Source organism: Glandiceps talaboti, chromosome 8 (genome assembly GCF_964340395.1).
Source record: "Glandiceps talaboti chromosome 8, keGlaTala1.1, whole genome shotgun sequence".
Lineage (NCBI taxonomy): Eukaryota > Metazoa > Hemichordata > Enteropneusta > Spengelidae > Glandiceps > Glandiceps talaboti.
Genome location: NC_135556.1, coordinates 21,994,946 through 22,022,780, shown reverse-complemented (window position 1 = coordinate 22,022,780; position 27,835 = coordinate 21,994,946). Strand labels below are relative to the sequence as shown.

Below are 27,835 nucleotides of genomic sequence, written 5' to 3'. Positions count from 1 at the left end.
ACCAAGCAAAATATTTTAGAATATGGTATATGGAACTTTGATCAGGCCACAAATCCGGTTATGTTTTTTAAAATTTATTTGAAATTTAAAGAAAATTAGATACGTTGCATTTATGTTAAATGGAAAAGTGATCTGCCTGTAGTGCATTATACAAACTCACGCAGAACACCACGAGGAAAACATATAACGCGTTGAGATGTAATTTGATAGACAAGACTATATAGTGTATTAGAGGATGAATCAAAATGATGAATTAAACGGAGAAACAGAATGACCCTAATTTATCCCTTCGTAATTATTTTCAATTACATGCTATGATTAATTTATGCATAATTCATATATGCGTATCATTGAAACTCTGACATCTAATAGTCTAATAATTAATATTTCTGCAAGTTTTCTTTTTGTCTTTATATCTAGTATTAGTAATGCCATTACCCATATCCCCATGTGATCCACGGATATTAGTAAGTTAACTCATTATCTCAACGCGCATGCGAACAGAAGTAAATTCATGGTCAGATGAAGTGATAAGTTAAAAGTGTCATCACATGCACACTTGTCCTTTGAGAGAGCATCATTGATGATTGCTTAGGAAGGGAGAGTGTTCGATCTTCGGTGTGTACACAGCAGAACGACTACACCCGGTTCGGGTTACAAGTAAATCAGCGATACCAAGTTACAACTTTGACGCACCTTGTCATCAAGAAGAATCACCACTATTTGAAGAAAGCAAAATGAAAGCAATAGTTCCTGTTTTGCTCTTAACGTGTCTCATTTCTAGTACTCTATCATTTCCGGTAAGGATCCTTTTTCATTTGTAATTTGGAAGGATACAGGATTTCCCTTTCCTTTTTGAAGAATGTTCGTTGTACACTTTTATTTATTATCAGCTAGTTTTGTCACAGCAGGTGCGATTGCTTGGTAGACAATGATGTATGTCATCACTTTGATGTTACATGTAAATCAGTTTTGTTTTTGTCACGTGAAATTCAAAATCAAGTTGATAGCTTGGGATACATTGAATACGAGGTGGAGCCTGGACAAGTATATTTCCAAGACCTGTCTGTCATCGTTATTATAAATAGTTAACAAAATCAAAAGAGTAAAATTGAAAGACTGTGTATAGTCTCCGATGAAGTGTGTGTTGATTTTTGAATGGAAACTATAAGTCGCTACTGTCACCGTGGTGTGTTATGATCTTACATGTTGCATTTTATTGGCATGTGCATTGGAATCAAAACCAACCAGTTAGAACATTCCCCAATCTCAACTCTGGCTGTTGATATGTACGCACTCACCTAATTGAACGTATTTAAAGGGACACAGTCTGTAACGTTATGGTCTTGGGTGGGTATTTTTGCTTCAGAGTGAAACAGATTTATGTTATTCTATCTATAGTAAATACTTTGACATGTCGAAACGTATATAGAATTTGGTAGAATTCCAAATTCTTTTATTTGGTAGAACTCTAAATTCTTTCATTTGGTAGAACTCTAAATTCTTTGATTTGGCAGAATGCTAATTTTTTTCATTTGGTAGAATTCTAATTTTTTTGATGATATTACATTCATTATGGTGTCATTTCATGACATTTAAATTGTAAAAATAACACCCCAGTCACTGTGTCCAAGCCTCTATCATATTGGTTTTGACTCAGAAAATAGCTTCTACACTGTAGATAGTTAAGATGCCTTTCTGTACTTACAAACTGTATAATTTCTAGCTGTGCAATGTTTAGACACGTTCGATGATATGCAACCAGTAGCTAAGCTGTTTCCAACATCGTATGTAACTGAATCTACGTTACAATTTAGAGCTATTTAACTTTGTGTATTTTCGTTACGAAGGTACACCATATTTTTATGACCCGGAAAGGTGTATTTTTAAGGTTTTTCTGAACCCCCCCCGAAATTTATGATGCCCAATTTTAACATTTGAAAAAATTATTTGATGATGGACTTTCCACCAACTCCATTCCTTTCCATCACCACATGTCCATATGACTGGACCTTATTATGTAAAGGTGTGAATGTGAACACGAAAAGCTTTGTAGAAATGTGATGCAATTGGCAAATTTGAATCACTGTCGTCGAATTTCTTCAAAATTAAAGTTTTCACCCTTCAAAGTACAAAACTTCCAATTGCGACAACGGTTTTCATTAAAATAAGGCTTGATATCGATACTCGTTAGCGAAACTATTTTTAAAACACAGACTTGAAGACACCTTGTCTGTGCTTAAGATAAAGGACATCTTCATGTCAAAGTTTATGTGAAATTTTAAAAAGCAGAAAATCACTAGCGATCAGAATATTCGGGAAACGTGACAGAGAACTTACAGAAATGCAACAAAAAGGAATCAAAATGAATTAGGTATAGATAGGTACATTCTGAACTAAACAATTTTTTAATGGATCGGCAGTCGCACAGTTAAGCTTTCCGTATCTACATGTTTGCACACTTTTCTTGCATGTATTTAAAGGTTATTTGTTGCCATATTTCTTCAGTTACAAACTAACATTCAAAGATTTCCAGTGGGAACGTTTTGTAATCACAGTACTTTCAATAAAATATCATTTTCCCTTCAACCATTACACCTTGCCGGAATGTTCAATGCATATTTCAGCAGTTTGTCGTTTCCATCTGTCTTATGCATTACATTCACGTACGTCTTTCCGTTCTCATTTTTGAAAACTGTTAAGCAGCAGTATAACTTGAGTTTACACGTTGTAGGGGGTAATTTTTGCAGGGTAGTAAAATGCACTTGTAATATTCTACTTACTGAAGTGTACTTAACCATCACTTGCTACTGATAGACCTCAAAGCTGGTATTATAATACATAAACATCCGGGGACAGAGTTGTGTATACCGTATGTCGAAGACCCCCCCCCATTACACGGGAATAGTTTAATCAAGGTTTTACGTACATATTTCCTTCAAGTAAAAAAAGCCTATACACTCAGCTTGTGCAATAAGTAAACAAACATGTAGATCTAATGTCGTGGAATTTAAATGAAGAAACGGTCACCATGGCTACTTGTGTACAATTCACCTAACATTTTTATTCTTATCTCAGAGATCGATAGGAAAGTCACATCAAATCTAAATGAATATGTTACTTACCCAAGTCTTCAGTTTGTAATTTGCAGATAGTATATCGACCACTTAGTACGAGCCCGTTTAGTTTATTAGCGTCGTAACTATACGAAGGTCACGCCATACATAACAAGAGTGAATTACTTTTGATTTTCTGCTTCGTTCCCGTTTCCTAGCTTTTCATCAATGAAATACTTCCAATTAGAGAGAACAGGATCTCGAGATAACCCCCACTTAGGACTTGAAAACCCGGCCACTGTAATCTTTATTAATGGTTGACCTTTTGACCCTAACTATCTACTTGAGTGTATTTCCACACTGTAGTCATCAATTACATTTTGTAATCTAATGGAATCGTTGAAATCCTTCATTCGAGACCAATTTAATGAATTGTATCCGATCAATGAAATTGGGATTTCTGAGAGCACCCAGTAAAATCAAAACGCAGCATTTTGCATTCTAATCAACTGCTTGACGTACACGTTAGGTGAGTAGTCGACATGACCTGTGAACTCTACGACAAAGAAAACTACCCAGGAGTCGACGTAAAAATACCTGCTTTCCTGCTTTTTATGCAACTCCCGGATACGGCTTCTTATGAAGTTAGGTCACCAACTGAATGGACATTACTGCATCACTGTCACATCTATGTAAATGACTTTATTTGCTACTCTATACACTTTCTATCATTTATCAGAGCTTATTCCTGCTTTCAAAAAAAAAATTCAAATCAGATCTTGACATTTTGAACACGTTTTCTGCATTATTTACTGTGGGCTGTACAAATGATAACGAAATGGAGATAATAAAAGTACAAGCTATCTGTAATTGAGCTGCTGTAAACGTTTTTATCGATTTATCAAAGGGACAAGATAAATTCAGTGCTAAAACGAAACACATTAAAGGGATATCGTAAAGCAAGAACCGTCAGTCCAACCGGAGTACTTGTGTTGAAGTCTCCAAAGAACAGAAAATCACACTTCTTACGTCATTCATTAAAGGGGACTAAGTTGAGCAATATTTTTCTCCGTTCTAAAGGGCCTTGTCACTACGAATCGATAGGCGAGCAGTGATAGCAGTGACCAAAATATTAGGTCCTAAATATCTACCGGCAGAAAATTTTAGAATTATATGATTCACATTTCTATTTTAGAGAGGCCGCGCTATGCACGATGGTAGATGTTTTTTTTTCTGTGTCTCCTAAGTGTAGGTAGGATAAAACCCACTTCACCCGTGTTCCCCTTTAAATCTCGTGGTAAAACAAATTTGATCAAAGCTCTTAAAGTCATAAATGAACTAGCCTTAACTGGCATGAAAAATTGCAATTTTATTGGAACCCTGTGAGGTTACAAACAGAAAACTTTAAGATGGCAAGTAAAATAAGTTGTCCCGTGAAGACGGTTCAATTTCATAAACCAGAATTTGCACGACACGACATGACATGACATGACATGATATGACATGACATGACATGATATGGTATTACATAACATGACATGACATGGCATAACATGACATGGTATGATATGACATGACATGACATGGCATGACATGACACGATGTCACATGACATGATACGACCACGACACGATACGTCATGGCATGATATTGCATCATAATTACTATAAAAAACATCACAGGAGTATGTGTGTGTGTGTGTGTGTGTGTGTTTGTTACCTAACTGCTTACGTGCATATTTCTATTTACAATCTCATACTGTGACTTTTCTTGCAAGACTAAACTGTTCTTATTTTTTGTTGTCAGTTCTTTAGAGTACCTTGTTACAACGACAGGGATTGTGACAAGTTTGGAGGTGTGTGTATGGGATTCTATTGCGAGTCTTCCTTCAAGTCCAACTCATGTGGCAAAGACGAACATTGTGACGAAAACGAACGTTGTATCAACATGTACTGTCGGGCTCCAGGTGGCGGACTTGATGTCTTCACATATGGCTGAGTCGACATGGAAACCAACTTCTTGAGCTTCTTTGAGCAGTATTTAGAGATTATTCGTTGTCTCAATTTATAGAATTATAACATCGACCCAAGCCTGCACTGTCTTTTTTTCCGAATTTTATATATATTTGAAAGAATAGCATTCAATTTAATCCCGAAAATATATGTACCAATAATGAAATAAATATGGGAAGCGTTAGTAAACAAGTATCGAAATATTCGTTTTACTTAAGTACCCATGGTTACCGATTCGATGCCGTTATACTACATTGAATGTTATGTTTCATGAGAAGTCACGAAAAAAATATCACAGAAAGTTGATAAAAATCAATGATGCTCATCAAAAAGATAAAATATATGATAATTGTATCTAGAATGGTGAAACCATTTTGAATTCTCGCGTGTGTAGCGTTGCAACGAATCACTTATTAATTAAACTGTTTCATTAGGATGTTGAAAGTATTTCTACTGAATCCACAGTAATGTCAGGCTTTTCGTTACTTTTTATGGCACAGCATAAAATTTGGTTAATCTAATTTATTCACTATGTGAATCATTTCATTTTAATTACATGGTTCAATGAACTATTGTTCATTGACAACTAAATGCATATCTGGATCCGATGCAAATAAAAAGTGAAATATATTAAGTTGAATCATTCGATAGCACTGAATTAGTTAATTGGTTTGCTACCATAATTTCGACTTAACCTGAGCATACTGATCAGTAGGAATCCAACAAAGTGTACTTTTTAAAAATTAACCTTTTACTACTTGGACTACTTACTACGTAGAACAATTCGGAGTCCGAAATTACATAAAGTCGCTAAAACCAAACTGTCTTAGGTCACATTGACCACATTCACTCCACTCAAATCTTGAAAAAGTGAGGAAAACATTATTACTAGTAAATGTGTCTAACTTGGAGGGCTTCGGCTTCATTTCTTTTTTAGTTTTGTCAAACTATTCTGTTTATATGACTGTCTTTCTTGAAGTATTAATAGCCTTTAGATGGTGCTATTTCGTTCGCCATTACTTTGTCACGCAGTGTTAGCATTGAAATCACCGTAATGTTTTTCCAACAAACTAACAGCATCGAACCGCCCCATTTCCCTCAATTTAGCACACCAAGCTGACACTGGAATTTTCCTGGATCTGAAAATTTGTAATAGCGCCGTTGTTGGACTGTCTGACTTGCCAATATAGTTAATGTCAGTCGATGATAGTTCCATCTTACTCGCCAGCATCTTCCAGTCTACGTGTGTTGGATGGGGCGGGTCCAGTAACAATAGTAACTGAACTTCTAGTTCTCTGTTCACTTCATAACTTTGGTCAAGTTTGGAAGGTTCAAGAATCTGTCTTGTCGTCTTGTTGTTTTGTTTTGGCAGTGTTGTACTTGTACTCGTTACGTCTGCTTCTGCGACGCCACATCCAGTGTTGTTGTTATGTTGATTCTGTCAAGATGATACAGAAACGCATACTCAAAAGTCAATAATGAATACCCAAAATCAAATATTTACTCATCATCATCATCATCATCATCATCATCATCATCATCATCATCATCATCATCATCATCATCATCATCATCATCATCATCATCATCGTCATCATCATCATCATCATCATCATCATCACCACCACCACCACCACCACCACCACCACCGACAACAACAATGTCACAGAGAGTAAGAGGTATACATGTGAAGATTTGCCCAATTTTTTGCCACTTCTACGTTCGATTATTAACTGTTGACTGCATTTTATTTCTAATGTCTATCTTCAGCTGTCTTCTAATACTATGGGTTAATTGCTCCGCCACACATCTCCGTAACAACAACAACAACAACAACAACAACAACAACAACAACAACAACAACAACAACGGTACTATGATCAAACAGCAGCACAATTAAAGTGCAGAAGGAGAAAAGACAGGGGATGATTGGAGTAGTAAGAGGAGAGTAGATATAGAATGAAAACTACGCCACCATATTTACCAGCATGACGGATAAACATATCTCGGCTTCTTTATCTTGCTCAAAGTTTCCCTGGCAAACATTAATGATGCAGTGACACTTGGATTGATGGCTGTCTTTTGGCTCAAGAAGAAAAGATTTACTGTCTATACAGTTTTCTGACCACAACGAATAATAACTCATGACCTGTAATAAAACGGACAGAAGAAAAAGAAATTAAATTAAACTAAATCAAGTATCTGTCTGGATAATTGTAAAGTGACTATCCATATAACCAACATTCGAGCGACAAAAGTCATCTCCAGAACATCGAAGAATCGTTCGATTTTATCTTTGATACGATCTATATCCCACTATATTGTTTACCTTGTGTCTTGCTCCCAAACAACCCCATCCTTCGCTGATATTACTGAGGACGATATTCACATTCTCTGCATTCCCATGAAGTCGGATCAATTTCTTGGAATCGCATTGTATTCCATCAAGTGTACTTTCCTCCTGCTTAATGTACTGTTACAGTATTAGAACAGAAAGAACCAAGTCATTTCTCATAAAATGAAACACTTTTCTATTATTAGCCCCACTCTTGAAAGAATGGTCGCAGAGAAAAGCTAGCGCAAACACTAGTGCGAGTGTGCCACACTGCCCCCTTAAGTGCACGATGTTCTGTTATATATTAATATTCAGGTGTTGTACACTCAAAACTCAGACCACTAAAATGACTGAGACTCAAACAACAATTCACACACACACACACACACACACCCACCCACACACACACGGCTTCCTCCCTACCGATGGTCAACCTTTGTCGTGATGCCATTTTTTGTACAGCTCAGATCAATCGCCTGTACAATTCTATGAAAATATCGATGAAGGAATGAAATTATACCTTACTACAGCTCAACAATCTTTCCCAACAAAATCTGATTAAAGGGTGATTTAATTGTAAAAATAAAATCGTTAAAAAGATCGTTGTTGCCCCTCCCCTACGTTACTTTACATCGGACCCTATGGGTACTTACTGCTGTGTTGTCTTGGTTATTATCTCCAATGTAGATTCTTAATTTTAAATCCCCACCTGGGATTAATTTTGAATGATATGACATTACACATAGAGACATGAATTCGTGACTTCCATTGAGTAAGTTACATGTACAGGTAAATTTGGTGAAGTGCCGTGTAAAAATCAAGCATCTGTTTTCAACCACATTGGCGTAAATATCCTTGTCGGGATGATCCTTGTCAGTGATTGGAGCTTTCTCCCATTCGGTACGCTCATCTATGCCTGTCTCACTCTTAAGGACAGTAAAGAATTCATCGACTTTGCCTTGACAACCACGTATGCAGTGCGGGAAAGATATCACAACCGGAACATTAAATAAGGTATCAACGGGACCGCATGCTACTGTTGGACTAATTTTACGTCCGTAGTCAGTCCACACCTCTCTGTCTTTCTCTTGCCAGCTGACACCGATGTACACTGTCTTGGTTTGGCCTTCATTCACGGCATTTTGTGGTACAACTAGCGTTACGCCAGTGTTAGGAACTTCTATTGAAGTACCGTGATGATCAAGAGTAATGATGGAGAAGACTCCCTTATTTGGCAACATGACGTCTTTCTGAATTTCCATCTTGTCTTTTCGGTTCAGTAACAACTCATCACCTGCATACAGGAAATCAGATGATTGTTTTGAGTATACTGTTAAAATTGGATTTTAATTTCATTAAATTCAATTGTCACCTATGAAGTCGATTTTACTATGAATATTTTAGAAGATAGTATGTATTTCAGAAATAGGAAATATTCAAGATAAAACCTTTAAATTTATCGTTTGAATGACTTATGAAGTCATGCTCTCTATACTTACTTATTCATTGGTTTATTTGTATATTTGTTAACTGTGTTGTAACTCTTCTCTTTGAGGAGGAATGCAGAAACAACAACAACAACAACAACAACAACAACAACTCACTCACTCACTCACTCACTCACTCACTCACTCACTCACTCACTCACTCACTCACTCACTCACTCACCCATCCATCCAAACACCCACCAACTGACCGACCGATCGACCAACCAACCAACCAACCAACCAACCAACCAACCAACATCCCGCCATCTTTAATCTTTAACCAGTCATCTGTAACTTAATACTATTCTTTGACATCTTGTAGTCCGGTTGCGTCATAATACTGCATGTTATTATCAGTTTTTCATAATTGTAAGTCGTATGTGTAATAAATATACAACAGTGCTCCCTTACAGATATTGCTTCACTTTGGTCACTATGGTGTCTTCACAATATGACCTGACACCACTACCTACCTATTTTCTGTATATCTATGCCTCTTTTTTCACTTTCCATAATTTCTGAATATACCGGTACCGTTGGTCTCAATCGATCTGGTCGAAGCATAACCATTTCTGTTTGCGATATCGATTCAAATCCTGAGAAAAGTCGCAAAAGTTTAAGGGTTGGCGTCAGGCGCTAGGCAAGTAAGGTTAAAATTTGCCTATTTTCCTTTGCGGTGGCACATTGCTATAGGGTTAAAACTCAGTTCAAAGTGGCTCTGACATACTATGCATGCATCTCCCCTTGCGACTGATGAAAGGTTTAAAATGAGATTTAAATTTGTCCAATTGTCGTACAAATTACATGTAAAATGTTGCCTTTTGTGTACAGCAGATACAGTGCTATCTCATACTATTATAACGTTCTTCCGCGTAATCTTGTTACTTTTGTATCAAAAAAGTGTCTCATTTGATCATCAAGTCTTCGAGTTGATCACTGAAACTCTTTCGCAATGAAATATTTTGAGGCCGAGGGTGACCCTATTTTTTTCTGTTTCTCATTACCCGACCGACCAAGCTTTTCAGCTCTGACATCAAAAGAAGAATTTTTTTTTATTTTCGCCCGCCCTTAATATCTTGCAGGAAAGTGCCCTCTCTGGCAGGAAGAAGCAAGTGTCCGGTCATCTACAGTCATGGCGGCGACAACGACACTTGTTCACGAACAGCGCATTTCTTTCATGACGAAGTTATTCAAGTAAAGTAGGATGGCTGAGAACATGCCAATTGTGTAGAGAAGCTGGGAAAGGGTTTGTTACTAGGAATCCAATAAAAAAGAAGATAGAGAGGAGAAAAAGCGGCAGAGAAACGTGAAGAAGGTGTTTTTTTTATTTTTCAATTAAAAAAAATCGACCGACCGACGCATACTTGTCATGAAAAAATAATGAGAAACATAAAAGAAATAGGGTAATTACCCTGATGCGTTTTCACTAGCTTTATCTATTATATATTGTTTCAATTTAAACATTTCAAATATTTCCTCACATATCTGATGATGCTGGACGCATTCGACAAGATTTCATAGATTTGACTAATTACCGCAGACCACATTTGAGACTACAAATACTTTACAAGTGTAACCAGTGTGTGTTAAGCAGATAAGATCTGGAAAGTGTTGTTTCTACCTTCATCCAAGCTGATAGCGTTTAGTTTCTGTTTCAGTTCTTTTAGTAATTGTTCGTTTGGTGACCGCGATAACTTTTTAACATTAGCTGTAAATAAGATTAAAAAAACAGTGTCAGTTTACATTTTATATCAAAATTAAAGTAACTAATTGCAACATCAAGTTTTAGATGATTAAAAAAAAATAAATAGAATATATGAATTAATGATCTACGGAATTCAAGACATCGTCGCCCTAGTAAGTTCATGATGACTGGCCATCATCACACTGTCTGTCTAATATGATACGACTGGTGTCACAGGGCATACACTGTCAAACATAACTTTTATCGCCACCATACAGCAATTCAGGACTGTCACGTTCAATTTTAATTTCACTATTTACTGACTCCCCAGTCTGACAATGGACGAGAATATTTATAACAACAAACCCACCCATACTTGAAAAACAACACAAGGGACAATTTTAATGAGAATCATAAAGTCATGTGTTTTCAAGTATCCCCGTCACACCGACATTTACCCTTACTTTGACAATTTTGTGGTAAAAATGGATTCCCTTACCTGCTTTATCTCCACGGCTCTGTAGTTCCTTGATATACAGGCCAATGTTAAGCTCTTCGTTCACGTACATGGAATGTCGCATCGGTGTTTCTTTGCAGTCTATGTTTAGGATGTAGTGTTCGATTTTCGGCTTCTTAGTTTTCCCAACACTTTTTCGTAAAAGCGTTCTATGTCTACAGATATGAATGCAACACATTGGTCAAACAGCATACATTACTTAATACATAAAAACAATTAACACATGATGACAAAGTGGGATAAGATTGACATTAGACATGGACATAGGTGTGCCATGACAAATAAGGAATTAACTTACCCCTTAGGCTTCCGAAAAACAGACAAGACATAGTTCTGTTTCTCTTTCCGGACGATAAAACACCCATTTTTGTTTTCAAGGTTTAGTAATTCTTCAGCTTCACTAGCAGGACAGTATCCAACATACCAACTGTTAGGAGTAAACGATCAATCAATCAATCAATCAATCAATCAATCAATCAATCAATCAATCAATCAATCAATCAATCAATCAATCAATCAATCAATCAATCAATCAATCAATCAATCAATCAATCAATCAATCAATCAATCAATCAATCAATCAATCAATCAATCAATCAAGCAAGCAATCAATCAATCAATCAATCAATCAATCAATCAGCCAACCAGCCAGCCAGCCAGTCAGCCAGCCAGCCAGCCAGCCAGACCACCCAAATAAACAACCCACCCACCCACCCACCAACCATCCATCCATCCAAGCCAGCCAGCCAGCCAGCCGACCAACCAACCAACCAACCAACCAACCAACCAACCAACCAACCAACCAACCAACCAACCAACCAACCAACCAACCAACCAACCAACCAATAGTCATATATCAAATCACTCAACAAAGGTGTTAAAATAAGAATGAATTATATCTAGGAAAATCAGAATGATCAGAGGAACTACTTGCCTAAAATTTTCAATCGAAGGTAATTCATCTTTTGATTCATCTGCCCTTCTCCCTTTCAGTCCAAAAGCTAGACTCGTAGGGACTGACCTTGCCCTATAAAAGATAGAATATGGTAGAGACGAAAGAGAAAGTTGTTTTTAGACACAACATAGGTCGTTGCAATGTCGACATAACGGTGTATGGTGTTCATGCATGATTAGCGTTTTACAATACACAGACAGGTTTATTCGACAACAATACAGATTTATGCAGTCTGGGCACGTTTTGCCATCCTATCGACCAGCATTCAAGACAAGCCCTATTTCGGCTGGAAGAAGTCCGAGCAGGGCTGGGAGATGTCCGATTGGGGCTGGGAGAAATCTGATTAGGGCTGGGAGAAATCTGATTAGGGCTGGGAGAAGTCCGATTAGGGCTGGGAGAAATCTGATTAGGGCTGGGAGAAGTCCTATCAGGGTTGGGAGACGTCCGATTAGGGCTGTGAATAGCCTGAGGGGTGAACAACATATTGTGTCTTACAGTCTAGGCATAAGTATATGCAGACTGAGCAATACAAAACAAACATGAAAATGAAACACAAAAAACCGGGAAATTGGTGATATGTAAATCTTAAAAATATACGGAATAAACATATCTTTGCACTGATTAAAGCAACAATAGCAACTAAACGTGACAGTTTTCAACAACTAAGGGACAATGTATACTGTATGATTTACAATGGAACAGCATACCTTTGTCAGTGATGTATTTACCTACTTCTAAATTGGGCTATTCGACAATTGTTGAAATATTCAAAGGTAGGGTCAAAGTATTATGAGCAAAGCATATCTTTACCAGTAACTGTATACAGTCTCCTTACCTTCTCCTGAAACTTCTACGTGTAACTGATATACTTCTATAGCCACGGATTCCTAATGGGTGAAATTATACTTGTCAGGGTACGGATATCAAAGACAGAAAAATACGAACTTCTAAACTTTTGATTTAAAACAGAGACGCGATTATATATATGTTTAAACTTTGCGAAATCACTCAAAAAGTCTAGATTACACAGTGACTGGCTTACTAAGGAACGTAGCGATGAAATCAGCCTTGAATTACGTAATTCTCGTCAACTATCTCTACCTAGGATACGTACACAGAGATATGCTAAAAGTGCAATTCCTTACATGATTAAACTATGGAATGATGACAAACACACTTGTTAGAAGCATTTTAAATGGTTCAGTGGTTAGTGTCTTCGTGTGTGTCCGTTGCCGTGCCCTTTTGTTTGTTGTAATTGTGTAAAGTTATTTTGATTCTGTCTTAACATGAAATGTAAAGGTTTTAATGTTTGCTATATTTTAAATGACTGACTGCTACGAACAATAAACCATTAATTATTATTATAATTATTATTATTATTATTAACTAGCAATAAATTAGACTTACTTGTCAAACGAACATGTCATATAATACTAATAACTTGATACACATGTACAAACTCAACTCAACTCTATTGAGGTGAAAGACATGTGTCTCATTGACACACCACGACAACAAAAGTATGATAAAAGAGATATATATAAGGAAATTGATAGAGGAACTAACTTAAAATTTATTTGGAATCCTGAATCTATATATTCTTAAATATGTTCATTTAAAGGCCTAACAATATTTGGTTCAGGTTACCCGACCCAAAATAGTTTTTCACGCCGACTCTAAACTTTTTTTAACGTATTCGAGAATAAAAAATAATAAAATTGCGAACATTGTGTGAAGTCTCGCAAGAATTAGTGGATGCGGAAACTGACATCAGCTTAAAAAGAGAATACAAATTTAAAAGGGGTCTTCCAATCTGTAATGGCTGTACATCTAATGAGAAGAAACCAATAACACAGACACCATATGGAAAACAACGGAAAACATAACTATGAAAAAAAAATATAGATATAAAAATAAAAAATAAAAAATCTACCTACCCCACCTATTCTAAAATTGAGCGTAATCGGAACCACACAATTTTTTGTTCAGGTCTTATATACTGTTTATCTCATGGAAAATCAAAATATCCAAAATAAATCTGTAGTTTCTCAATTCATGGATTCAGATACGGGCAAGTTTAGAGGTTTTGGTTTTGGTCATAGCAAGAATGCATTCAAGGTGTGCTACATGTAGACAAATGTATGAAGTTGTCATTGAAAATAATGTTATGAATTTAAAACCGCAACTAAGGACATAAATACACATAATACATTTTCTATGAATTATTGCAGATTTTACTCTATGCATGTTACGAAATAAAGACGTTACTGATTGCTATTGGAATGTGGAAATTTAGTGAAACCCACATTTGTTGTTATGACCAATATATAAATATGTACCAACTGTTGAAATAGGCTTGTTGTGGAATGAAATACGTAAACTTCTTTTGATTTATGAATTAAGTTAAGAGAAAATATGTTTTGAATCACAGAGCAAAGCACTAAATCACTCGAGTATTTTTCGCAAAACCGTGTGACAATACAATGCCTTTTACATGGCCCCTGGATCAAGGGTCAAGGGTGAACAAGGAAACTGTCGTATTCAGGTTGTGAAAGTTGCGTGAAACACAATAAACCCCCCGAAAACCCAAACAAACAAACTTGTCGATGAAATTTAAATACTTGTCAAGGGAATGTAAATACATGTATATGAGGTTTAATACTTATTGCAGAGAGCCGAGACACTTATAAAGAACATACATGGTGTGGGACTTGTAAATTGAAGAGTTGCTGCAACATTCCAGACTATTGAAGAAACCTGTTTCAGCTGTAAAAGCACTGTCCATCGAATAAGAAGATGTAGCACCAAAAACAGTGACAGATACGACGTATTTTGACGACAATTTCGCTACTACGAGAGAAGTCAAGAAACAGGGGCGTTGACCTAAACGGAAATCGGTTGTAGTTTTTCGCTAGGTTTTACGTAACTAAACAGTACTAGCTTTAGTCACTTTTGAAACCATGGTCCGATTACTGTGAACCATGACACAAGTACATGAATATATGTTGGCCATTACGAGGATAAACATCGAACGAAAACTGTTATAACAAAGTTACTATGATCTATGTAGTATGTAGTATTTGAATGTGAGCAGCATTCGCACAATGCCAGTATGCCTAGGCCTTAGGCCTGTACCTCCCGCTTACTATAGGAACTACTAGTTGTATGAGAGTGGTTTCTTTAACTATATTAATTCGAATAACTGAAACTGTTCTAATTCATGTAGAGTACATGGCTACTGATTAAGAATAATACTCTTAGTTCATGACTAAATGAAATAAAAAATGGCTTACCAAACTCTTCTACTTCCTCTGTGTCTGCCATTTTACAACCAGTGACCTAGAGTGACCTTATTATGTGTATACTCTTTTAAACTTCGTCATCCGGGAACCCCAACTACGTACAAATGTAAGTAAGTACAATGATGCACTGCTTTGATCTGATAGGGCGTGGTTGACTTTCAGTTGTTGTGAAAGACAGGTAGTGTACGACGTCACCTCCAAATCAAACCTGATTATTGAGTCATAATGACACAAGTATACTTGTACTGGTTATCTCACAGAAAAGAAGTTTTCAAGATTTTACATTTTAATGACCAGCTATATATGTCGGTCAGATATTTGACGAAAATCACATACTTCAAAACATATCGAATCCTTAGTCAATTTTATAGCAGAAGAAACTCACAGCATATCAATATATGATCTTGAAATTTAGCTTTGATCTGAACAAGATTTAATCGACAGTATGTACACAATGTTATCGTTACGATTAAAGCCAAAGCTCGGTAGATAATTAATTATGTAATATATTAAAACGTAGATCGAAGTACACATGCCGTGATACAGGTAAGACAACGGTACGACCATCCGATCTGTGTTATTTTCTCATGGGGTCGTGAAGTTCGACATATCGTATCACCAAGAGATAAAGTGTTATTCAAGTCTACCCAAGTTTTCTCGATATCACTAAGTTTCCATTGAAATGTGCTGGTGGCAAAATCATCTATATGTGATCAGATGTCCATCGTCGTTCGTTTATTCGTTACAGGTCAGAGAACAATGGCAGACATAGACTACCAGGCCATCCTGGACGACTGTCTAGAAAAGGTCCTGGTGTATAGAAATGACAATGATTGGAAGCTGAGTATAGAGTCGGTTAGTATTCTGACATGATCTTTTATCAGACTTGCCAATCATGACGACGTACTGTTATTTACATGTACTTTAACAGATACAGACAAACAAACAGACAGACAGACTAGACAGAGGGATAAGACAGACAGACAGACAGACAGACAGACAGACAGACAGACACACACACAAACACTCACACACACACACACACACACACACGATTGTAGCTGACAGTAAAGTGCTACATCAAGGCCGGCCAACTACATGTACATGTTATCTAAATTATTCAACACCGTCCTGGTACATTAACACACCCATACACATGTAGATCCAATAAGATAAAATAATGTTTTGACGGAAGAAACTTGAAGACGGGGTACGAATAGATGGTTGGATATATATTAGTTAGGTATAGATCACTCAATGGATTGATCAATCAATAAAAATATTGATATATACCTTTATAGACGGATGGATAGACAGTCTGACACATACATACAGAGGGTTGTATAGATATATAGATAGATAGAAGGAAGGAAGGATGGATAAGATAGACAGGTTGATAGATAGATAAACGCTTCAATAGATACATTAAATTTATACAAAAAAATTGAATGTGTTGGTTTGGTTGATTCATCATATAGTTATACACAGGAAAGCGTTTCTATGAAGCATCTCGTGAAAGAGCCACCTCAGTAAAAGTACTGGAACTCAATGCGCAAACATCCCCCAAATGGCGAGCGTTGAAAAGCTATCAGATTAATCCATATTCCATATTAGCTTTAGCCCGTTGACGGCGCTGTTACTCATGTTAGCCCCCCCCCCCTTATTCCCCAATATGAGAGCTATAAAACGGAGTCACACATCAGTGTCGTATGAAGCAGGCTATATTAGTTTAGTATATATGTAAATATAGAATGACCTGTTTTACCTTATTAGGATGGAGTAAAGTTATTCTGTAAGCAATCACGAGAATTCGATGGAATGGTGTAAGTATACTTATTTGAACTTGACAGTGTATTCTAGTCAATTACGTCCTTTTTGAAATTCAAAGAAGTCACCAGCCATTCACTTTTTCGATTTTAGTGAACTTTGTATTTCAATTTTTTTCCTCGAATATCTTGTTGCAGGTGAAAATCAACGTGGACAATGAAGGTCACAGTATAGTATGCCATGTACACGTTTTTTCGCATCAAATATTTCTTTTTCCGTGTATATAAGAAAATGACCTTACGTGATCCGAGAGTCCTATTGAAATAATTTAACGTTATGATTTCAGATATCGGTCTGAATACACAGTGAATGCATCGCCAGAAAGGGTTTTCAATTTCTCATCAAATTTAGAACATGTTAAAAGGATTAACAACCATCTTGCAGAATTAGAAATTATTGAAGTAATCGATGAGGTAGGTAGTTAATAGTCGTCTCATAATATGACCGCTTCACTGATTCTTGAGGAAGTATGACAATATTATTGCAAGTTTACACACGACGTTCGATAAAACCCCCAGCGGGTAAGAGTTCGCATCACATATATTCGTCGTAAAAACACATCGTTTGGTGTTCGACACCCGAGTCAAATGATGCCTCGACCCAGTTTGTCGAAAATGTCACGGTATTGTGTTGCAGGGCTTAAATTGAATGACAAATTAATTGTACACTCTCTTTAACACACACACCTGAGTGACCAAAACAGCTACACTCCTCGAACCGAACTCTGAAATACTGAGCTTTTTGTGACAAGGAGTCTACACGTAATGGTTATAAATTTGAATATCCTTTATTGGCGTTCCTTCCATTCACGGAACTAAAAAAGACTATATCTTGTATACTTCATACAGCATACACACTTTCGGTTGCGTACATTCAAGACAATTTACATCTCTGGTATTTCCCCCTTTCGTCAACAGAATACTAGGGTATTTCAAACCATATCAAAGAACTTAATGATGGGTCTCATCTCTCCTAGAGAACTCATTACCATCCTGCGGTGTACCCAAATTTCGGATTCAAACAATTACTACTACCTCATATATCGTAAGTATACATGTTTTTGAACAATATTACGAAATATGAGTGTTAGACGTAACACAGACTGGTATCATAAGCGAAACATATTAAATTAATGTTTTTCCATTTCTCCAGAGGTCATCGACAGGACAGACAGACTTCGTGAACTTTGATGGTGTACATACCATAATGTTGTAAATTATTTTGTATACGCAAAATATACGTTTGCTTTTCGAACTGTGTTCGTATGTCGCTATTAAAAGTTATTTTCGTGGTTACGGAAGAATGTCAGCTGATATGTTTTGAGTGGACTTTATAGAAATGATCAAATTCCGTGGTCGGAATAATCCCCATTAGCTTTTTGTACTAACGAACCCAGTAAAGTTCAACACCGTTTTACGAAAATTTATACACTTTTATACTAATATTATTCATTAATTGTGCATTTTGCCTTCAACTTTTGAATATTGTATACATTTATAATTCCTAATCAGATGGGCACGTCGACCATCCTAAATGCCCCGTCGTAGATGAGTACATCCGGGGTATTCCGTATCCGTCAGGTCGATTTATCTACCCAGTAGAAGGGTGAGTGTTTTACTTGGTAAGGGGTAATGTAAGATACCTGAAATTTCACAGCTATCTTAACTCAGATATCAGGAATGTCTACGTATTTGTTTGACTTACTCAAGTCTCCAGCTGGTTTTATTCTTTATATTAAAAAAAAAAACTGAAAAGACAACAACACTAAAACAAAAACGATGTGACTGTGTGAAATGCATATGATAACTCAACCTGACTGAGTGACAGTGAGACAGTTAGGTGAACAACACTGGGAGACTTCTAGTAATTTGGAAAAAAACAGTTGAGGATATTTCCCTTTACAAAACTAGAAATGAGTAACAAACTCCAAACATTTGAAGAATATGTTACATACATACACAAATCTAACGAGGACCGATGCCAGTCTATTGTTGTCAAAATGACCACCTTCTTCAAATTATAGTTTTAAAAAAATGGATTTTAGTTTCATCAGAGGCCATTAATTAAAAGTGTCTGCAATTCTTATAAGCTGACAACATCTGTCTAGTCAGATTGATTTTGTCTCATGTATCAATATACTATGGATAGTTTACGTCTAAATTCTCCTGTCATAAAGTCAATGACCAGGTCATCATGTTACAAAACGTCTGTTGTGAGTAGATAATATTAGTTAATAAAGTAATGTACAATAGATTTCACATATTTCAATCCTATTAGATTGCCAGCCCCGGGTTTTCAGCTAAGTGTACGATTTTATTCTAGACACCAATTAATATCATCTTTGTGTTTGGGTCTGTCTGTCTGTCTGTCTGTCTGTCTGTCTGTCTGTCTGTCTGTCTGTCTGTCTGTCTGTCTGTCTGTCTGTCTGTCTGTCTGTCGGTCTGTCTGTCTGTCTGTCTGTCTGTGTATGTCTGTGTATGTATGTCTGTCTGTCTGTCTGTCTGTCTGTCTGTCTGTCTGTCCGTCCGTCCGTCTGTCATCCGTCTGTTTTTCCTCCTGAATGTCTGTTTTAAATCAACATACTCTACAGTACATAATTCCATCATCATGAAGTGCACTACCGCTACTGTCTGAATATATTTATTTAAGTTTCATATACTTTGTAAACACGTGCAAGATAATTTTGTGCAAATAGATATTAACAATATTTCTCTTTTCTTACTAGAGAGCCAAACAAAAGTTCTGTCATTGGAATATCACAAAGTGACGTCAAACTGTTTCCTCAGACGCTGGTGGAGAAACTAACACCGAAGACAATTGTATCCCACATCAAGACGAGCATTAACTTGATGTCTGAAGAGTAATATCGACCACACCACAACAAGTTATGTTAACAAGAGGGACACTCAAATTCGTGAAAAATAAAATGACATTATATATTTTCAAACCAAAGTTTGGCACCAATTGCTCTAAGCTTTTGGAAAGAAACAGTTGTCAGCCTCCATCCGCAGACGATGATAAATTTAAAAGTAGTCCTTCTATATTGTCAGTGGTAGAAGTCTCCCAAACAACCAACAAGTTTACTTATACCCCGTGGATTATTTAAATATACCTCGCTCATTATATTATCTCTCGTGTATATCTCATAGCAGGGCTATGCTTACTAAATGTTTCGTTTCCATGGCAATGGTTGCTAAAATTCATAAGTCAACCGTTTCTATTATATGTCTGGTAGCACGTCTATTTCTATGTTTTTCACTCCTTGAGTGTAAGAGAAAATTGTGAATTTTTGATTGTTGTATGACATGCAATGGCTGATAAGACACAGGGTCCACCGTCCTGTCGTTCGTTGTGTATTTTGGGTTCTCCGTCATCTTCATCTCGCCGAATGTTAATGTTGTTGCAGACCACGATCCTGGAAGTGTTCGTACCCGCTTTCAATAAAAATAAAAATATGAACTGTTTACATTCATTTTCAAACATAACAGCTGTTTTGATTTAGAAGACAGCCATATTAGTCAACTGATTTCAAATAACAATATAAATTAATGAAATAAGAAATTCATTTTAGCATATTTGTACCAAGATATGTTAATTAGCCATATCATTTGCAGTGACAACACATGGGAGAGAGAGAGAGAGAGAGAGAGAGAGAGAGAGAGAGAGAGAGAGAGAGAGAGAGAGAGAGAGAGAGAGAGAGAGAGAGAGAGAGAGAGAGAGAGAGAGAGAGAGAGAGAGAGAGAGAGAGAGAGAGAGAGAGAGAGAGAGAGAGAGAGAGAGAGAGAGAGAGAGAGAGAGAGAGAGAGAGAGAGAGAGAGAGAGAGAGAGAGAGAGAGAGAGAGAGAGAGAGAGAGAGAGAGAGAGAGATGCTCCATCATCATGTTATCTGGGGTTTAGCAAATCATTTCAGTTATGATATCACAACAGTTACGAAGATTAAGGCTTATTCCTTCCCCAATATTACACGAATTTCAACGCGGAAAAGACAAAATTATACACTACGAAATTCGTGTAGTAGTATTCAATGAATACCGCCCTCAACGGAGAGATGTTTTATAGTAAATAATTAGCCTAGTAGACTCAAATTTAATCTCCACCGACAAGTTTAAGGTTAAGTTCGACGGAGGCCTTGCTTGTACGTCTGTCTGTTTTTAGCAGAATATCAAAACATATATAGATGAAATAGAGTTTAGATACGTTATTGAAAAGTGGTCTGTGATAATAACCAACCGATTTGAATTTGCTGGCGATCACATTCAATTATTTTTTATAGTGATACTATGGCAAACTTTGTCGTCTTCAGACTGTGTCATGATGCACGGCAAATAGTTTACTTCCCGTGTACAGCTACTTCGGTATCCCCTCACACATTCCCAATGGTGGCCGAGCGATACCCATATAATAATAAAATATTGCTAGCCTAGCTATTGTAGTAAATCAATCCTACCGCAGCATTATGTTCTTCTATCTCAGTAGCTTGTATGGACCACTCTTGAATGACGGTTTCTATTACATATGCGGAAGGAGAGATCAAAATGACATGTATATGTTGATATTAAGGTGACACAAAGGAAAGGGGATAAAGAAACAATCATGACAAGTAGGAACACAAAACAGACAATGAGGACATATGCACATCTACTCCATTATTGTAACTCCATCTTCCTGGTAATTATGATTACTGCTAATGCTATTTCAACATACCCCCTTTCCTTAAGGAGGAAGAAAGAACATCACCACCACCACCACCACCACCACCACCACCACCACCACCACCACCACCACCACCACCACCACCACCACCACCACCACCACCACCACCACCACCACCACCACAACAACAACAACAACAACAACAACAACAACAACAACTTACTCAATGGCAAGTACTCGCAAATAACACACATGCATACAGATAGCCATGCAAACATACATTTCCAGGTAAACAGGCAGGCAAAAAACAAACGAACCGGTTACAATATTAGCTATCAGTATCTCACTGTATTTATATACTCTGGGAACTCGTCGCCTGTCTAACTGACTGATATAGTTTACAAAAAGAAATCAAGTACAACATGTTGACAGCCTGACCGACGTCACTCACAGAGTAACATTCTGGTCGACATCCAGAGTCTATGTACTATAACATATGTTGTCCATCATTTTTAAGTTAACCTTTGCGAAAAGATATCCAAGCTATTAAATACGTAGACACACACACACACACACACACACACACACACACACACAATTATATAAGTTATATGTGTTGGAATCTACTAAAGCGGACATTAGACTTTGTGCACACACTCAGGCTGATATCTGTGATTGTTTGAATAAACCCACGTTATATATAGCTTCTTAGTCAATGTTTTAAGTATGACCTATTGTCAAGTTTCCATGATCACTACAATCGCCAAAAAACAAACCAGTTTACATACAATATAGAAATCATCGCGACAAATCATCTGATTTCATGATCAATTTCTATATTATAATAACTTTGCTCTCAGATACGCCTTTTTAGTTTGCGTCAACTTTTACCACCACCACCACCACCACCACCACCACCACCACCACAACAACATAATTTGTATGGGACATTCACTGGTTAAAATGGAGCTTACCTTGTATCTCTGTCTGTTCATGACCATTTCTCGCAAACTGTAGCCTGTGATGTGTATATTGTGGTACATTTGAGAGTCTAACTGCACTGGGCCACTGCCCCATGGTGATTTTGACGACTGGCTGATATTAGTGTCAGATTTTATCAACATTTTGTGTCAGATTATGACCTGCGACCTCATTTACCTGGAAGTTACATTATGGAGGTTTTGCAGACGAATTCGTAACTTGCTATTGAAAATATCTGGAGCGTTATCCATCATGGTGAATAGAAAACGTCGAAATATATTCAACATTTGCACCATGTACTGAAATTACTGAGAGTAAATTAAACATCATCAAGGCACAATATACGGAATAACTACTTTGTCGAAATATTTTCTAATTTTGACCAATGGAATGATAAAAGGAATTGTTTTCTAGTTTAATTATATACTAGTATCGAGGATGGTAATATCAAGCGGCCATACCTATAGGAATACATACAATAGATCAAACACGTATATATTGCTATCAAAGGCGATTCTTTTCACAACAACAGTTCGTGTAATTGTTGTACTTAACTGAAGGACTGGCTAATCAGTGAAGATAAGTGTTATATTTACATTACAGAGGTTTTCAAAATGTTGGAAAAATATTTTGAAGCCATTATTAAATACTTTTTATGTTATGCCAACCCTAGACATTGCTGAATGAAACAGTTGTACACACTGTAGACTGAAAGATCAGCCGTTGTGGGCGCTCTTCTCATTTCTTTCGGAGGGATGACGATGACGATCCTGGAGGTGTACTTCGCACTCAAAACACTGTACTTGAGTGTATCTAAATTGTTCGTCTATTTACTGTCAAGATCAACCTATTGCAGAAAAAAATGCGTTATAGCAGTGGTCACACCAAACTAGGTATTCTGAATTTATTATCAATGGACTACAGGTCGATATCAAGTTTACCATAGGAAATTACGAAGCATACATACAAAAGTGTAATTCTTTTTGACTAAGGCGATTATTTAAAGTTTATTATCGATATCGATGTGGTAAGGCATGCTAAGTATTACAGAAAAGTGAATACATTCCATAGCGAACAATAGTCTAATTCTTACGCCGAAATAAGCACTGTGCAAACAAAAACAAACAAAAGTACACAGTCTGGTATGTAACATGGACACTTCTCAGGTAGCTCTAGAAGATTTCAAACGGTAAGTATCACTGAATGCCAGTGTATTTCTCTCAAGTCAAGATATAATTCGTATCCTTTAGAGATAAGTCACAATCCGTGACAAATTGCGTCCACCCATTTTGAAACCCTAAGTAAGAGTGTTAGGGGTTTCAGAAGGGGTGGACGCAATTTGGCACGGATTAGCCACTCTAGTCTACTTGCAATGAAAGTAGTGATAACACTTTAAAGGTATTTACAAAAGTACTGCATGACTTGTTTGAAAAAGTATTGATTGATTCTATCATATATAGCATCGATCCTTCGAAGCAAGTGTTTGCCTGATGTATTACGAGTGAAGTGACTTTCAGTTAAATTGGATGCATAGAGCAGATCACTCTCATTCGTATGGCTTAAGAACAACACAAAGTACAAATGTCAATACTTTGTAAATAAAACATGATTTATATTCACCATCATAAAGAAATCATTTCAATATAAATTAGGGTCACGATCCATATAAAATTTAGTGTTGGCTTAAAAACGGTTTATGATGTCACAGACATTTTGCGTAAGAGCTAATATTTCCTAATGCGATTTGATGCAATTATTCTTTCCACCAGTTCTGATCGAGGGAAGTCTATGGTAATTATTCCAAATCGACTTTTCCGTTCTCCAATAAATTTGTACAAACAGTCATTGATTTCTTCAGCGATTCTGAATGGTAGAGAATGGTCTGAAGAGCCACGTTTGCCACTAAAGTGTGTGAGAAATGTCGTACTTGTTGTCGCAGTAGAAGCTCGAGACAGATGTTCTTCTACCCTTTCTGATATTATCTCTCGTAGTTCGAATTCGACATTTACCACGTCGATAGAACGGTACGGTATACCGGGTGCCTTGCCGAAGTTGTGGAGAACAAGAATCTTACCTCGTACTTCACCAAGCTTTAGGGCACAGGTCTCACCTCCTTTATATATACGATCTTTATACCTAGACTGTACTAGATATTTATCTGTTAGAACGTCAACGAACTCTGAAGTACTTGATGAGCCTTCCGATATGTTCCGAACATGCAGCAGCACAACCTCACTTCGGAAACTCGTTAGGAATTCGCTAACTTCATCTAAGATATCTTCGAAATTCGCATACTGGGTATATTCACCTTCGTAAACTTCAAGTTTACCTGCTTGCAGTTTACAGCCGATATCGAGAAATCGCACCCCGGCTTCAAGTTGGCAGTAAAGAGGCCATGTTTGACGCTGTACATTAGTTCCGTAGTAGTTCATAGAGCCGTTGGTACCCGGTATGGACAGGTTAGAAACTGATAACTCGTCTGATAGTTGGGCCATCCAATCTGGCCAGTTAGTTGTTGGAAATTGAATATCAATATCACCAAAGCGTTCACTGGATGTAGTAGCCCCCATTTTGCAACAGGAAGTTAGAAATACATGCGGCTAGCAAACATACATAAAGTGGTGCTCTGTGGTTTCACAAATAGTAAATAATTAACAATGGCTTCGGTTGCGGATTTGAATACGTTAAAGTGACAGACTACTAAATAGAAACGCCATCGTGATTTCCTGTCTTCGTTTAACTATACAGTTGTTGTATTTACACATTTATTACATATTAATATCAATCTTCTCTTCTCGACGCGCGCGCGCGTGTGTGTGTAGGTGTTGTGGGTTTTTAATTTTTTTTTTTTTTTTTTTGGGGGGGGGGGTGAAAAATGGATAAATTTAAACTGGTGTAATGCCAGGAACATTCCATTATACAAAGGGGTTGTGAACATAGTCAGCTGGATGACACATACATTATCAATTTTCAATTTCAATTAAGGTTTATTTGCATAAACTAGGCCACTGGCCTTTCGTTACATTTCACAGTCTCATAAGCTTCATAGGTTCAAAGGTTACTTTACAAAAAAAAGAAGAAATTTCACAAATAAGATCACTGTACACATCGGTAGTAATACAAAACAAAAATTATATTTCTCTATTATTTTGTCTTTTCTTAAAGCTTTTGAAAATAAATTTTAGCCAGTCCAATGGTTTCATATCTGTCTTTTGTCTGCATAAGTTTAATAAAAGTGTAATAGGTTCTATTTTCTAGATGATGGGGTAAACTATATTTGGTTCGTAATTTCTCAGAGTAGAGGCATGTCAAAATAAAATGAAATTCATCATCTACCTCACATACATTATCATTTATATTAAACTCTGTTGTATGTAAAGGTCATTTGGGTCAATATATGATGAAACTTGAAAGTGGAATGTTTATAAAGGAATTATAACTGAGAGCTGGCAGAAAATGACTTTTAAAACGTATAACCTATCATACCTAATTTAGTCATTGATAACTAGATACTCAAAATATTGAATACATACATACACATTGGAACAATTTCATATAATCTTTTCAGCACTTTAAAATGAATTCCATATTTCAATTGTACTATCTATCTAAACTGAAATGAACACAATAACAAAGAAAGGTTGTTGCATTTGATAATGACAGTTGTACAGCTGGAGCTGCAACTTTCTTAGCTGCGCTTATGGTGGCGCTCTTTCTCGTTACTGGTCACAGACACTAAGAAAGACCGGTATGAACGGGCCAACGATAAAATACTAATTTGTGATGATAATTTGTCTCTTCCTATCAATGAATATAGCGAATATAATTCAAGATTACATATTTTTGACCTGTTCAAATCTACACCGAAACACCAAATTGCTAATATCAATTTGGTATACAAGTAAACCCGTGATGTAGGTAATATTTCCGATAATTATTCACAATTAAAATATTTATGCCACTGTGCCATTTTTTTATAGTTGAACAAAAATATGGATATATACTCTGGCTGTTCTACGTCATGACACCCCGTGTCTACGTCAGTGTTCTGTTGTGTTCGAAATATGAGTCAAAACGTTGAAAATTTCCATTATTCCCCCCGATTTTTCTTTGGTGTTACTGGCGTTGGTATAATTATGTTATTCTCCAATATGTTTCTTTATTCGGCTGGAAAATACTCGTGACCTAGGGGTTGTCATTACTCGTCTAGCAACTTGTAGTGACAAAGGTCCCTTAGATCACTCGTATTTGGCTTAACGAAGTAAAATATTGAGTATTGGGAAATAACATCTAATTGTATATTTTTGTCTCTCTATAAAACCGAGTATAGTATGCGTATTTTATTTCTATATATATGGATCTATCTGTATGCCATTATGAATCGATCATTATGCATAGGTAAATGACGCAGGGTGCTGGAAGAACCAGCTCATAAAATATAATCAAACTTGCAACTATTTGACTATTTTTTAAACAATTATTAGACACGTATGTATCACTATCAAAAGCAGCTCTATTAATAAAAACAATATGTGCAATTTTTATACTTAATTGAAGAACCAATGAATGAAGATTAGTGTTATATTTACATTATAGAGGTATTCGAAATATTGGAAAATATGGCATAGCGACAAAATTGAGTACTTTTTCATTTTATGCCAACGCGTGACATTGTTGAATGGAATATCAAGTTTCTTCTCAGTTGTATACACCGTAGACTGAATGATCAGCCGTTGTGGGCGCTCTTCTCATTTCTTTCAGTGGGATGACAATGACGATCCCGTTCAAATTTTCGTCTATTTACTGTTAGGAGCAACCTGTTGCAAAAGAAAAAAATGCATTACAGCAGTGGTCACAGCAAACAAGGTAATCTGAATTTGTTATCAATGGATTACAGATCTATATCAAGTTTATGATGGCAAATTACGAAGCATGCAAAAACGTATTTCTTGACTATGGCGGTTATTTCAACTTCATTTTTGATATCGATGGGGTAAGGCATGCATTGCTCCACTGTTGTAAAGGG

The 27,835-nt window shown here is 36.6% G+C and overlaps 3 protein-coding genes and 1 long non-coding RNA gene across 5 annotated transcripts; 2 read left to right on the top strand and 2 right to left on the bottom strand.

Annotated features, from left to right (window-relative positions):
• Positions 1-564: 564 nt before the first annotated feature.
• Positions 565-5,382, top strand: LOC144438555 (uncharacterized). Its single transcript, XR_013481067.1, has 2 exons — positions 565-800; positions 4,863-5,382. It is a non-coding gene; the product is annotated as an uncharacterized LOC144438555 (long non-coding RNA).
• LOC144438553 (UNC5C-like protein) lies at positions 4,475-15,471 on the bottom strand. 2 transcript variants are annotated; one of them, XM_078127632.1, is made up of 11 exons: positions 15,340-15,471; positions 12,882-12,933; positions 12,026-12,118; positions 11,390-11,518; positions 11,074-11,246; positions 10,512-10,598; positions 9,364-9,486; positions 8,057-8,697; positions 7,398-7,541; positions 7,053-7,217; positions 4,475-6,506 (listed from the first exon to the last, which is right to left on the bottom strand). In XM_078127632.1, exons 1-11 carry the CDS (start codon positions 15,368-15,370, stop codon positions 6,093-6,095), a joined length of 2,052 nt encoding a protein of 683 aa, XP_077983758.1. In that variant the 5' UTR covers positions 15,371-15,471; the 3' UTR covers positions 4,475-6,092. The 2 variants fall into 2 exon arrangements, with proteins under 2 accessions (XP_077983758.1, XP_077983759.1); XM_078127633.1 differs by having other exon boundaries at positions 9,364-9,462.
• A 636-nt stretch (positions 15,472-16,107) lies between these two features.
• Positions 16,108-20,039, top strand: LOC144439375 (stAR-related lipid transfer protein 5-like). The gene is made up of 6 exons (XM_078128661.1): positions 16,108-16,203; positions 16,827-16,924; positions 17,462-17,588; positions 18,093-18,219; positions 18,687-18,780; positions 19,901-20,039. The coding sequence occupies exons 1-6, from the start codon at positions 16,108-16,110 to the stop codon at positions 20,037-20,039; spliced, it is 681 nt and encodes a 226-aa protein (XP_077984787.1).
• Positions 20,040-24,533: 4,494 nt separating this feature from the next.
• LOC144439374 (1-phosphatidylinositol phosphodiesterase-like) lies at positions 24,534-25,379 on the bottom strand. Its single transcript, XM_078128660.1, has one exon. It carries the CDS (start codon positions 25,377-25,379, stop codon positions 24,534-24,536), a length of 846 nt encoding a protein of 281 aa, XP_077984786.1.
• Positions 25,380-27,835: the final 2,456 nt, after the last annotated feature.

What these genes read in the sequence shown, in the direction of transcription:
- LOC144438553 (XM_078127632.1), bottom strand. Translation starts at nt 15,370, where the DNA reads ATGGCAGACACAGAGGAAGTAGAAGAGTTTG. An exon ending in CCTTCGATTGAAAATTTTAG is followed by an intron (nt 11,519 to 12,025) that starts GCAAGTAGTTCC and finishes TACTCCTAACAG; the next exon opens with TTGGTATGTTGGATACTGTC. An exon ending in GTTTTTCGGAAGCCTAAGGG is followed by an intron (nt 11,247 to 11,389) that starts GTAAGTTAATTC and finishes TCATATCTGTAG; the next exon opens with ACATAGAACGCTTTTACGAA.
- LOC144439375 (XM_078128661.1), top strand. Translation starts at nt 16,108, where the DNA reads ATGGCAGACATAGACTACCAGGCCATCCTGGACGACTGTCTAGAAAAG. An exon ending in GGAAGCTGAGTATAGAGTCG is followed by an intron (nt 16,204 to 16,826) that starts GTTAGTATTCTG and finishes TTCATCATATAG; the next exon opens with TTATACACAGGAAAGCGTTT. An exon ending in ACATCCCCCAAATGGCGAGC is followed by an intron (nt 16,925 to 17,461) that starts GTTGAAAAGCTA and finishes TTATGATTTCAG; the next exon opens with ATATCGGTCTGAATACACAG.
- LOC144439374 (XM_078128660.1), bottom strand. Translation starts at nt 25,379, where the DNA reads ATGGGGGCTACTACATCCAGTGAACGCTTTGGTGATATTGATATTCAA.